The sequence below is a fragment of the Galendromus occidentalis genome, unplaced genomic scaffold, assembly GCF_000255335.2.
Source record: "Galendromus occidentalis unplaced genomic scaffold, Mocc_1.1 scf7180000075432, whole genome shotgun sequence".
Lineage (NCBI taxonomy): Eukaryota > Metazoa > Arthropoda > Arachnida > Mesostigmata > Phytoseiidae > Galendromus > Galendromus occidentalis.
In genome coordinates this window covers 37,601-51,799 of record NW_003803422.1, presented here as the reverse complement: position 1 = coordinate 51,799, position 14,199 = coordinate 37,601, and the positions used below count along the sequence as shown (strand labels likewise).

The following is a 14,199-nucleotide window of genomic DNA, read 5'->3' as shown; positions in this document are numbered from 1 at the left end:
AAACGTTCCAGAGCTTCACCGACCGATCGGGGCATTAAGCACCGACTAGTTTGCCCGCGGCGCGCTTCCGGGAATGGACAGGTTGAACGCGTCAACGGCATCGTGACTCCGCTACTGGCGAAAATGCTCCACTCAAGAAGAACCGGAAACTGGGACGTATACCTAAAACGAGTTCAGCTGCTGCTAAACACGTCGATCAATGCCGCTACCGGAGAAACTCCGATCCGCATGCTGTGTGGGTTCAATCCGGAAATCACCGACAGACATCTGAGCTTGCTCGTGCATCCTACGGCTATGACCCGAGAAAACCCTGAGCGAGTTCGAGCACAGGCGAAAGACCGCCTAAGAAAATCTTTTGAGGAGGCAAAAAAATACTACGATCGCCGGCATAGAATCGCCGAGAGGCTAAATCCAGGGGACATCGTTTGGTTCGCTGCGCCACCGCGTGCCGCCGACGGGACCTCAAGAAAATTGGACTCGCTCTTCCGTGGCCCTATGGTCGTGACGCGGGCTCTGGACAAAGATGTCTACGTCATTATCTCACTCGATCCCCGCCAGAAATACAGTACCGCGGCTCACATTAGCCAACTTCGTCTTTTCGGTCATAACACGAGCACAGCAAATGATGATTCGCCGTTCCTACCCAACGTCAATGATGTAGATGCAGCGATTGGTTTGGAATCTGGAGTTAGCGACACTCTTAAGGGCCCAGATGAGTTACTAACGATCTCCGAGACTATTACAGATCCCGCCCCCGATTCTCAACCGCCACAAGACCCTGACACTCTTGGCCACGACGCAAATCCGCCAGTCAACGATGACCGACCAACCAACCGCGAGGACGCCCTTCGGAATCAAGCATCAACCCAGCCGATGCTCCGACGCTCCGCGAGAACTCCCAGACCCAGAGTTATCTTCGACCCATCCGGATAGACTTCCAACTGTTCTTTTACATAACTCTCGACGCTAGAATAGCTCCAATCGGCGACGAGGTCGTCGCGTATGTCAGGATGTCCGAATGTTAGGGAAGGCAGTAGGTATTTCGGGTCTCCGGCTTCGGGCCGCTTGTAGGGTTGCGCGCACGTCGCAAAACGTCGCGCGCACATAGATTCAGTCAGACCAACATGTGCATCTACGGAAGAGTCAGTGCGTAGAAGAGACGCCGCGCACGAGGCGGGCGATCTCCGTGAGTAAGATAACCAATAAATTGTGACATTGTGCGATCGGACTAGAATTCTTTTCCGAACTCAGAGGGGTCCGTAACGGCACAGGGGGATCCATAACACATTCCAATCACAATTTAGAAATCTTTATTGGTCTGCTTATTTTTCAGTACTTATTCTGATACATTGATTACTTAACAACAATTCTTGAAGCTCATCCTTGTGTCATCATATCATTCTACATAGAACGCCGGGATAGACGATATTCTTAGCTTTGCCATCTGGGGTATGGACGAATAGATTCGATGGCTTACCGACTCTTGAGCAAGCTACGTAGAGTTGACCACGGGAAAAACATGGGTTCATTAATTCCGACCCGCAAACACCTGATGTTTGCCCTTGAGCTTTGTTTATCGTCATCGCGAAGGCTAATCGCACCGGGAATTGCAGTCGCTTGAACTCGACCGGAAGTTCAGTCGGTATCATCGGTATTCGAGGCAAGAGAACGATTTTTCCCTCTTTTCCGTTCATAATGACTGCTTCAATAACGTTGTTTGATAGAGCTCTTACCGCAAGTCTAATACCATTACATAGCATAAGTGAGTTAATGTTTCGAAGAAGGATGATTGGCACGCCAATTTTCAAGGTCAATTCGTGCGGCGGCAGGCCCGGTATATCGAGAGAATTTAAAAATTCAATTGGATGATTCACGGCCTCCTCTTGATTCAACATGATGTCAATCGATGTGTAGGTCTTCTCGTTTCCTGATATCTCATTTAGAATAGATGAATTGATCGTATTTACGTCATTGTTCGTTGGTGCCAGTACGGCCCGGGTGCTCAACCATTTGTGATCTCGGTGATTCTCTGTGATATTCGGAAAAACATTCTGGATCAGTTCCTCTTGGCTCGCTGTCAGAGTGCAGAAATTCTTCGGGAGGGTCACGGTCTGAGTGTCTCCGTTCGCTTGCATTTTCCCACATCCTATGTCCAACAATTGATTGGCGAATGTGCTGGCGGATGTATCATTATCTCTGAGGACTCGCATGTTAATTTTCAAGTATAACATCTTTACGTGGCGCAAAAGTTTCGACGCTTTTGAACAGGCGCCTATTTCATCAGCAGGTGTCGCACGCGGAATGACCGGTAGCGTTTGTCGAAAATCGCCCGAAAGTAGAATGAGAGCCCCACCAAAAAGATTCTCGTTATTCCGTAAATCTGTCAACAACCTGTCAAGAGCTTCTAGAGCCTCTCTGTGGGCATTCGTACATTCGTCCCATATGATCAGCTCACAGATTTGGAGCATTTTCCCCATCCTGGATTTCTTAGTGACTTTACAAATAGGGACTTCATTCAGATGCAGATCAAGTGGCAACTTCAATGCTGAATGAGCTGTTCGCCCGCCATCAAGGAGCGTTGCGACTCAAGCGTCCCAGTGAGCTCCGTTTGGGAGGCATACTCTCGCACCTCGCGACCGACGACAACAACCTCGACTTCGTTATCGTCGCCTCAAAATGGGAATCGTTGCTAAAGATACTGAACATCGTTGTCGTCGACAGACTCGACTTCGTTATCGTCGCATCAAAATGGGAGCTATCATGATCAAAGATACTGAACATCGTTATCGTCGACAATGTCCGCCAATATCAACAAAAAAGAGGAAATAATGGCAATCGTTCCATCCTTATGAAACTCGATGTGCTGATATCCTTCCCCTATGCGACACGTCTTCGATCCCGATCGAATCAGACCTACCGAACGCGACGTACGGAAATGTGTGATGTGCTGTGGGTCATTGACTACCATTTAATGATTACATTCCAATCACAATTTAGAAATCTTTATTGGTCTGCTTATTTTTCAGTACTTATTCTGATACATTAATTACTTAACAACAATTCTTGAAGCTCATCCTTGTGTCATCATATCATTCTACATAGAACGCCGGGATAGACGATATTCTTAGCTTTGCCATCTGGGGTATGGACGAATAGATTCGATGGCTTACCGACTCTTGAGCAAGCTACGTAGAGTTGACCACGGGAAAAACATGGGTTCATTAATTCCGACCCGCAAACACCTGATGTTTGCCCTTGAGCTTTGTTTATCGTCATCGCGAAGGCTAATCGCACCGGGAATTGCAGTCGCTTGAACTCGACCGGAAGTTCAGTCGGTATCATCGGTGAGCTCCGTTTGGGAGGCATACTCTCGCACCTCGCGACCGACGACAACAACCTCGACTTCGTTATCGTCGCCTCAAAATGGGAATCGTTGCTAAAGATACTGAACATCGTTGTCGTCGACAGACTCGACTTCGTTATCGTCGCATCAAAATGGGAGCTATCATGATCAAAGATACTGAACATCGTTATCGTCGACAATGTCCGCCAATATCATCAAAAAAGAGGAAATAATGGCAATCGTTCCATCCTTATGAAACTCGATGTGCTGATATCCTTCCCCTATGCGACACGTCTTCGATCCCGATCGAATCAGACCTACCGAACGCGACGTACGGAAATGTATGCGACCATGACAGACATACGCACATTTCTTTTTATATGTTTAGAAGAAGATAAAATCAAATACTTAAATACCAGGCAACATTCGCACAACATTTTCATTCAAGCTTCATGTATATTTGATCGATAATGAGCTCCGCTCAAAATACCTGTGGGGGATGCACTCAAGACGGATACTTTGGTTTCGAAACGTACGTGCATCACAATGAAGGAATTGCATCGAATTTCCAACGGAGGGTAGTTTTTTTTTTTTTTTTCGGTCCGAAGGACGAAACCATCGAACAGGCGACGGATCCCCCGCAATCACCCTCATGTCTACCGAACTAAGAACATCTAGACTTAGCATAAAATGATAAGTTTCACAAAAGGGCATCTTTTTTCCGAAAACTTCCTGGAACGGAATGCGGCCACGACGCGTGATAGAGACAAAGCACAGGACGGCCGTTGGGATTTCAAAATCCCTCGCTGATTTCGCCTGGACGGTGCCTACTCCGACGTCGCGGGTCGATCGAGGGCTGATTTTGAGATCCTTTCCTGAGAAGATCCTCACTGATACCACCGCTGTCGCTTTCGTGCGGAATTCATTCCCACTCAGTGGTACCGGGAGGCTTCGGAGTTAGATCGTACATCACGCGGGAGACACCGCTCACGTTCTGAATTTGCTCGACCATGTCTAAAATGACCTGCGGAGGAGACAAGTGATGTCAACAATCGGCGGGAGGAGTGGATTGAGAGGATAAGAATGAAAATTCATCATTACTGTGGACATATGGTCATGGAATGAATGCTCGATACGGGGATATCTACCTCCAATGGTAAGTGCTTGTTGGGCTGCGCAGGCACGCCAGTCATGAAGTCCTCAGTGATGAAGGTTCGTACGACGATCGACCTCTGGCACGAAGTCTGACGAGGATCACAGTTGAAATGAATGGGAACTATAATGACAGGCATCTGGGAAAGTTTCTTGGTGACCCCGTGCTTCCGCAACGTGTTCTGGGCGACATGATCGGCTCGTTTCAGCACTTGCAAGACGTTGGGTGTGAGGAAGGTTGGAGTGATGTCCAGCACGGGCTGTATGATCGGTTCGCCGAAGATGAACACGATTCGATTGATGTTGTGGCAGATTTTCGGCAAGAGCTTGGCGAACTTCATCAGCATCGACCAGTCTTCGGGAACTCTGCCGTCTAACGTGGACAGTCCGAGCACGTAACTGTAGGTGCGCTTGTCGCCCTGGACCCCAACGCTTTTGATAGGCAGCAGTGTCGGCGTCACCTTGAGTTTCAGCGACATTTCAGTGAGGAAAGCCAATTCGTCTTTGGTGCATGCGTTTTCCACTCTGTGCAGAAGAGAATGTTTCTTTTGGGACGCATGCGCGAAGTCGCAAATGACTTTACACAGCACTTGAGTCTCGCTGAAATCTTTCTCCATGTAGGTTCCTCGGCGCAGATGACACGAACAGCCAGACCGGGACCGGGAACGGGTGGCGCATGAGCAGCTCTTCGGGCAGGTCCAGGTCTCGGCCGAGGGCCCGGACTTCGTCTTTGTGGAAATCTTTCAAAGGTTCCACGACTCGTCCCTTCTCGCGGAGCATACGAACCAGCTCGGTATCGTTGTGGTGGGTCTTGATAGCGTCCGCGAAACCGGACGCCAGAGCGCTCGCGCTCTCGATCAGGTCCGGTCTCAGCGTGCCCTGGCCCAAAAATACGTCTTCTGGATTGAGTTCCAATTCCGCGACCACCTCGTCGGCGACCTTCATGAATGTGTCTCCAATGATCATTCGCTTTTCTTCGGGTGCGACGGTCTGAGTCAACACCTTCGTCCGTCGTTTACCCTTGCTGGGATCGGACCGATCGCAGGGCAACTCGGTTGTTCCATTATAGAACCTTTGAGAGGCGTCGATGACCTTGAGCTTCAGTCCAATCTTCTCCAAGGATTCCGCAACCTGGAAACTCTCGTCCTTGCGCATGAAGCCGTTATCGATGTGCAGAGCGATCACCTGCGATTCAGGTAGGGCTCGCCGCATGAGCGCCGCGCAAACCGTGGAATCTACGCCGCCCGATACGAGATTGAGAACTTTCGAGGAGCCGACTGTTTTCCGAATGTACTCGATGCATTCCACTTCTCTGCTCTGGAGAGTGAAGGATCCCGTGCATCCGCACACATCGAATAAGAAATTGCGGAAAATTTCTTTGCCCTTCGGTGTGAGATCCACTTCGGGATGGAATTGGACTCCAAATATTCGTTTCGATTCGGATGCGATGGCGGCTACGGTATCTCCCGACGTGGCTGTGACCGCATAACCGTCCGCGGCTTTCGCCACCGAATCCCCGTGCGTCAGTAGAGCTTCTTGCTTCGCTTCCAGCCCTGAGTGGGAAAAAAGACATTGGTCGGTTGGAATTCCGAGTCCGGACGAATCCGGAGGCACGTGAGCAATTAGACGTCGATATTCTCTTTACGAGTCCACAATAGGAAACCGATACTCCGTCGGGTCGTCCCGGACGGTTAGGCAGCATATCCGCTCGGAGAGACAGTCCGCCTGTCTAACGCCGTTCTGGCGGCGTCGCGATTACCCGTCAGCGTACGATACGAGTCGGGGGACAAATAACAATAGGATGATGACCTGTTCGACCAAGGCCGATTGCAATCGAAGCGGAGATAAGAGATTAAGATCTTGTGCAGAGAAACATGTTAGCCTACCCTTGAAGATGGCAGAAGAATTGTCTATGTTGATGGTGAACTGGCCGTCTTCTCTGTTGTCCTTGCGGGCTACGGATCCTCCGAACTCCTTGTTGATGAGCTGCATTCCATAGCAGATGCCGAGAACAGGTATGCCGCATTTGAAGATCTCGGGATCGTGCGTAGGAGCGTCCGGTGCATAAACAGAACCCGGACCCCCAGAAATGATGATGCCTGAAATCGAGGAAAGAAAAAAACTGAGATGACCGAGGGAAAAACATCTAGAGATCTTCCCGGAAAAATCTCGATTGACAGAAGCATGGTACGTTTCTTATCCTTTGTAACGTTACAACTTATGAACTATAACTGATGCGATTAGTTATAATTAGTGATGACACGTCAGGTTAAAATCTGGGAAATACCTTTGTACTTGGCGGCGACTATCTCTTTGGCGGTGGTGCTCAACGGAATGATGGCGGATTCGACGTTGAGTTCGCGAACTCGTCTATCGATAACTTTCCCATATTGAGCACCAGCATCTAAGATACACACGATATCGCTGTGCAGATTCCCGTTCATAATTGCAGCTCAAGTCAGCCGGAGTTTTTCCCGAGGCAGGGCCACTCGCGTCCTCGATGGCAATGATCCTGGCCTGGGCTCCGTGGGGCAAGCAGACTTCTCGAATTGCATGCGGCCGTGAGGCGAGGGTGATGCCGTATAATGATGCCGGCGTTATCTGTAAGATAGTGTTCGTCTAAAGATATAAGATTACAAGACTCTGATATGATGAGGCTTACAAGATCGTCACTCGCCACTCAAATATCGCATGCAGGCGCTACTATTGCGTCGCTGTACCCCTGTCGCGGACGCGTTCCATGGACCGATTATGACAAAAATATATGGAGAATTTGAAGGTTGGAGGAGAACAGTCGATTGTCGTCGGCCATTGTGTCATTGGGCACGGAGATTCCTATTCTCTCTCTGCAGCTCCTCATCGCTGTTCCAGTCTCTGATCCATACTGCTCCCGTCGGCATCGGAAGCGAACCAAAAAACTTTTTCAGGCTGATCCACACAGCCAAGGTTTAACGTCCCGGGTACTCTTATTCACATTGCTTCCGAAGACGGATCCATAGAGCAAATGTACCCAGGAGGATCAAGGCCGAGTACCTGCTTATACTTCGAATGTATATATCGGAAGCGAACCAGATTGGTTTTTTTCCGTGGAAGCGGTGAGGTTCAGAGGAAGGAGGGCGATGGATGACCCCCCTGGCTTTTCGATTTCCCCTCGGAAAAGAATATTGCCCACTGAATCAGGGATGATGCCTACGAGAAAAAGTCTCAATCTCGATTTCTCCCTATGGAGGAAGAAGAAGCGTCCCTTTTTTTTCCGATTCTCTCCCTGGAGAACGGCTGGGCTTAGAAGAAAAACGTGAAGGTGGACCCACCCTCATTTTCGATTTGACTCTCGAAAATGATGTCCCCACCTCTTTCTTTCGAAACTCAGAGTTTCCGAGAAGATCGAGAGTGGTAGTGAAGGATCGAGTGAGGCACCAACCGGTATGCATTGCTTCGAGGTGCATATCACGTAGAGATACCCCATCTCGATAGGATTCGGGGAATTCTGGAGAGAAGTCAATAGCGTCGACGCAACCTGATTATTCCCCATGCCTCTGATATTTTCATCCGGAACATGTTGTGGGGAGAGAAGTCCCCATCGGGCTTCTGGTGCCTGTTCCCGAATGCATCCCCTATGGATGTTCAGAGGTCCATATCCACGATGCCAGAGGCCCTGTCTCATCGGAGCATGAGTCGATTCAGCAAGACTCAGCGTGGAACACAGAATTGGGAGAATCTCTTGGTCAAAAGCCCAGGATGCCTCCAACGACCTCATGGGCGCTGCCAAACGTCTCGTAGCGATCCCATTCCAAATCTAATGGAGTGTATGGAACCTCGAGAGCAAGTCATAAGAACTCTGAGCTTCAATTTATCAGCGAGCCTCCGGCGAGAAAACTCCCTGTCCCCGTCAAAACGATTGTCCTCCTGGATCACCGGAGACCACCATGGTACCGGCATCAATGCCCGAGACGAAATCTGACAGAAATCGCGAATCCGATCTCTCGTGCTCCGAGCCAAGGAACACTAGCTTCAGGGAATGTGACAGAGCAGAGGGAGTGCTGTAGATCTGTCAGAGAAGGATTCTAGCGCGCACACTGACTTTCTCCGAGTCATGTTGATCAGTGTGGAGAAACCTGGGGCAGAACAAGCGGATGCTCACCTACTCGGAACTAGCGGCCAACGAATCCGTTATCCTAGCCCGTTTATCGTTTTCCTTAAATGGGTCCCACCGTCTTCGGAACTCTCCTCTGCACTTCTCATGGAGGATTCTCCTCCACGATTTCAGAACAGCCTTCTCTGCTGCAACATGGCGCTCCCCCGAAACCGGGAATTCAAAGCGGAGCTCGCCAAATCCAAGCGGTGCTCACGAGCACCCGGGGAATAATCGGGTTCTCTGCGATGGAGTCCCACCTGATTCTCGTGTGGGAGACAAGGTCTCATCCTGAAAAAATCCGCATTTTATTCCGCGATGTACCACCGCGCCGCTCGTCTCGAACCGCGCGGAGTCTTGCCTGAGGCAATGGATTTGCTTGTGGGGAGGGGGATGTGATCAAGACGGCAAATTCTCAGCGAGGGGTCAAGGTCGAATCCGCAGTGTCGTGATTCATTGGCTTCTCGAACTTCAGATTCCCGTCGGAAGAGTTTCCATGGTCGCTCGGGCTCGGAGCTCTTTCATGGACCATGTAAAGATCTTCGATGAAACCGAACATCCCGATCCTAGCTGCACGGTCTAGACCACATAATTTCAGAGGTTCAAGTGCATCATACATCATGGTCCTTGAGTCGGAGTCATATCAGCGTGGATAACAACAACGTCCCAATTTCAACAATCCAAAACAGTGTGGAGAGTGGACGTGATATCGGAACGTTCGGTTACGTCCAAGCTCCAATCATGCGTTGACGCCGGACGCAATCGCTCGGTATTTGCGAAAGTTCGCTACCCTAAATTCCGTTCGGGTTTTGGGACGAGTGCACACTCGAGGCCAAGCACTGGCTCGAGGGCCTAACCCAATTACGTGTTTCGCCCCGAGTCCGGTAAGGTTTAGGTCGCCTCATGGTCATATTTTCCCGTTTTTTTCCCTAACCTCGCAGGATCGGGCGTGTCGGAATCGGGCATGTCAAAATCGGGCATCCGGGACGGTACCGGTTTAAGCCTCGTCCAAACACTGATTACAGCGGCAGTCTTCCATAAAGAGATTGAGGAGCAAAAGCGAAGCGGGGATACGTCAATGAACGTCAGTTAGACCCGCTTATCGGGGGAAGGGTACCGAATATGGGTTCTGGCTCCTCATCCATTAGGTGAGCGACCCTCTCCGTAGTCATTGAGTGGTAGATTCGTTGACCGAGCTCGGACACTCAATGAGATGGGGAGAGACCACCATCCTGAGACGATGCAGTGTTCGCCGGCGGGGCCGGTGGACAGCCTTGGCCACTCTACGGCCTCACGGGGATGACCACGGTGTAGCTGAGCGAGGAGCGGACAGGTTGGAATGCCGCAGGATGAGCTCAAAGTCGTATTTTCTAGAGGCGGGGGTCTCGCAACAATCAATTTCAGAAGATTAAGATAGACGACAAGTTGGGTCGAGACTCTGATCGAGACCGATAAATTCTTCTGTTTATGGATTTCATTCATGTCGAAACTTAAAGTGCGTGCTTCCTCACAATCTCAAGCACAGGTCCCGTCTAGATCTATGGTTTCGCGAAGCTATCCCACCACTCGTCAGAGCTAGGAAAATTTCGTGGAGACGCCTTCGAGCACGAAGAGAATATAACTCCGGATCGCGGCGGGCCCACCGCGGAACTTACTCCCGAGGCGCCTCGCGATTGGGCCGTGGAAATCCGGCGAGCTGCAGAGCTCAAGTACACTACTCCCACGATTTCTGCTTCGGAGTGAGGGGTACTTCACGAAACATCTAATCTCCGCCGGAGGATTCGTTCCCCCATACCGGGAAAGGGTTATATGGAGCATCAGCCGTCAGCTGTCCGAATTTATTCGCGAAACACATGAGTCGGAAGTCGTGCTAATCGGAAGTCATGCTCCTCTTCTTCGAATTCACGCGCCACGAGCCTTCCGCCTGAGTGAGCATTCACCCCCACGATTGGACTCCGGAACACATCGGAGCAACACGTCGGCGTCGGCCGACGCTCCCCTGTCTTCGGAACTCGATGCCCGTCAGCGCTTGACAGCGAGTCTCGACTTGAGACCTGTGCATATTCAGGGAGGAGCATTGGGCCTCAAGTCGCGGCCTTCTCGAACCTAGTGAGCGCGTGCTCCCATGTTGCTATGCGAGAGCGGTTTCAGGATCGACCGCATCTCCAGGGAAAAATTCCTCACCTGTGTATCTGTTGGGAAGTCGAATGTCTGAAGTATCGACTGTCAGAATTTGTGATTCCAAGCTTTGTGCTCTAGTCAGGAGCTGGCACTGATTGAGAGTAGGGGTTTAGACCGCACGAGAAGTAGTGATGAAATACGCACAGGAATTGAGGGTAGGATACCGGATAGCGGACAGTCCTTTATTCTGTGTTTAACAGGTCCTTATGTACCTATTTCTAGAGTAAGGGACTTAGGAGAGTACCTATACTTGAGGATCACCGTCTCTATCGAGTTCTGAGATGTGGGGTTCTAATGATTCTAGAAAGCGGGTTGGAATGCGTATACGAAGCGGGAGATGTTAGATGTGCGCGGGGTTCTCGAGAGACGAGGATCCGGACTTAAGATGGGACGAGGGGTGTGCAACCACTGCCCCAAAAACCCATGGCCCCGAAAACCCATTGCCCCAGAAACCCAATGCCCCGAACATCCAATGCCCCGAAAACCCGATGCCCCGAAAAAATCGGAGGAGCCTCGAACACAGCGAAGCTTCTATACGGAGAGAAGCAGCCTTGCGCATCCGATCCGGATTCCGATCCGGATTCCGATCCGGATTCCGATCCGGATTCCGATCCGGATTCCGATCCGGATTCCGATCCGGATTCCGATCCGGATTCCGATCCTGTTTACGGTTGTCAACTTCGTATACGAAATCGTTGACACGGAGCAGAGGATTGTTCCACGACGACTGCAGAACTTCCACATTCATCCTTCATGAAATTATCGAGACCATACGATGCACCAAAGGAACGAACGTGTGATAACGATGGAGTTGCTGCATGCGTCTCCCAAACTCATGTTGTTATCGTTCACCTGCCCGTCGGGAAATGCAAAAACATTCGATCCCTCAATGCAAATTCCACCACTACCACTGACCGCGCGAGAGCTTCTCTCCCCATAGAAGCTTCGCTGCATTCGAGGCTCCTCCCATTTTTTCGGAGCATCGGGTTTTCGGGGCATTGGATGTTCGAGGCATTAGGTTTTTGGGGCAATGGGTTTTCGGAGCAGTGGACTGTCGCCGACTTAGGGGACATCTACATGAAGCGCTCCACAGCGAGACGGAGATGGCCATATAATAAAACAGTAAGGTCCCGACTCGCCGTACCCATTATCGGTGCCTATTCCTGCTCGCTTTGGCTCTAAACTACACTGGAAATATGCGGAGCCGCCTCAGGGAGTGAAAGATATAGTTTTCCAGTTGTTTGATTACAACCTTATCCTGGAAAATCACCAATTTCCTCTCCGGTCCGAGCTGAGATCTTCGTCACGGCCCTCTCCACTGACTCTCTCCACTAAGAAGTTCGCCGAGCACCATCCCGCTGCTTAATGACTAACGACCAGGGCACCATCCCGCTGCCTAAGGACTAACGACTATGTAGTTCCCACTTCCTAAGGGACAGCTACTACGTATATGTGACCTTTTCCATTCGAGCTATTCTACGAGAGCTGTGCCGTTCTATGAGATCTAGGACATCTGCACGAAGCGCTCCACAGCGAGAGAGAGAATGGCGGCCTCACATTAGACTCATTAGATGGATGGAAATTTTTGACGTAGAACTACGTCATTGCGCTCTAGAGGGGCCATCGGTGAATACCTTGCGTGACGGAAATGACAGTTTTTTGTCAAACAGGAATCGGCGTCAAAAGACTCGGAAAAACTGCCTCAAGGTTGGAAACCTACGAACTAAGCTCGGCATCCATGTACGCGACTCTCTGCGCACCCCCGTTTCACACAAAAGCTCCCCCACCGAGAGCACCGGAAGCGCGCGAAGAGGAGTAGAAATTCAAAATTGATCATATGGCGCTTGGCGTTCACGGTCTACTGCACTGGCTCCCTGGTAGGCTGGGTCAATGATTGACGGGTCTTCGATTGTGTAGCGCCTTTGAGTGGTAGCATGAGGTCGAGCCCCGCTGTTGTGGAACTATGCAGTTTTCCGAAACCTCAATCTCTGTTTCTGCGGTCCAGTCCGACGAAGTTCCGAATCTCCCCCCACGATGTGGAGCGCTCAGTGTTTGCTTGAAGACAGAATTCGTCATGGATTCCAAACTTGAGTGCTGCACAGCAAGAACATTGCTCTCAACCGTGTCACAAGTTCTATGCGAGCGGAAAGATATAGGCTCCAAGGCGGATCTATTTGACCCGTAGCTGCGTTCGCCGCCGCGGCTGTTCTCTGACAGCCTCACCGATTGGAATCAGGAATCAGTGCGCCACAGTGGCGGCCGCTCCTCTCCGAAGCCGCGCTGACAGGAATGAATGGTGAAGGAACCAAGGGAGATTCCCTGAGTCCAATATAATAACAGTGCGGATTCTCGTAATCGACTTGGTTTTCGGCGAAACCGAAGTTCTTGATGTCGTTCATTCCCGAAACGGGAAGTTCGACTTTCAGTGGAAAGTAGTGGACACAATTGCCAGCGGGGGCGGCCGATGGCGGCTCCTGTTCATTCGGCAGAAATCCGAGGAGCTCTTCGTCAATGCCATCAGCCTTCGCCGTGTCAAGAGCAATCGTAGAGTAGGAGAAGCGAGACTCCGTGGGCTTGATTTCTTGGACGCGCGGGTATGATCATTCACTCCTCAATTTATAGTATACTCGAACACATCGTGGATACGGCTCTCCTTTTTTTTCATTTGGATCTGATCTGCCGCACATACGATTCAGATTGCGAGACGTGATCATGACCCATGTCATCGGCTATGACTTCTCGATAAAGCGGAGTGCTCCGGCGAGACTAGCCGACAAACGCCGTTAAGATGGATGCGTCCGCAGCTCTCTCTCGGAGCATATCGTGTATGAGTTCGACACCTGCACAAAGAACTCATATCTCTCATAGAATTACAGATAGCTCCGGCGGCGCGACGAACCGTTTTCCGAGAAAAAATCTCAAGAAGGCATCGGGAGGTAAAATGAAGGTTGCTTGTGAATGATTGCCGGCGGCGCTGCTCAAGTTTGCATTTCCGAAATTTTCACGTCACTGATTATTATAAGTGTTGTGGGATAGATTATGAGTCGAGATTAATGGGAAGCCGTGAAGGTCTGATTAAGCAATGCGTCCGAGGGAAGAGAGAAGCCACAGTGAAGTCGTAGGGAAATTGAGCGCTAGCCTCTGGATTGTTGAATGCTCAGAGCCGACACTACTCGATCGTGAAACAGTGCGTGCGTTGCTATCCTTCACTTTCTCTTTTCCGAAACTATAATGATGTGGGATGGACATGGAGACAATCGAAGAGCATCGGACTTGACGAACAGCCTCGCTCGAAACGCGAGCCAAAATTATCCATTTGGGTGTTCCACTCATTCTCAACGAACGAATTCTCCGTAATTTTACGCGAACTTCGGTTTGGCCCTAGGCCGAA

The 14,199-nt window shown here is 50.4% G+C and overlaps 2 protein-coding genes across 2 annotated transcripts; both read right to left on the bottom strand.

Annotated features, from left to right (window-relative positions):
* Positions 1–1,391: 1,391 nt before the first annotated feature.
* On the bottom strand, positions 1,392–2,477 carry LOC100897804 (ATP-dependent DNA helicase PIF6-like). Its single transcript, XM_003737307.1, has one exon. It carries the CDS (start codon positions 2,475–2,477, stop codon positions 1,392–1,394), a length of 1,086 nt encoding a protein of 361 aa, XP_003737355.1.
* A 1,788-nt stretch (positions 2,478–4,265) lies between these two features.
* Positions 4,266–6,939, bottom strand: LOC100909045 (GMP synthase [glutamine-hydrolyzing]-like). The gene is given in 6 exon segments (XM_018638362.1): positions 4,266–4,367; positions 4,492–5,117; positions 5,120–5,161; positions 5,164–6,048; positions 6,382–6,594; positions 6,783–6,939. Coding segments are annotated over 6 exon segments (2,025 nt in total).
* Between the last annotated feature and the right edge of the window lie 7,260 nt (positions 6,940–14,199).

What these genes read in the sequence shown, in the direction of transcription:
- LOC100897804 (XM_003737307.1), bottom strand. Translation starts at nt 2,477, where the DNA reads ATGGGGAAAATGCTCCAAATCTGTGAGCTGATCATATGGGACGAATGT.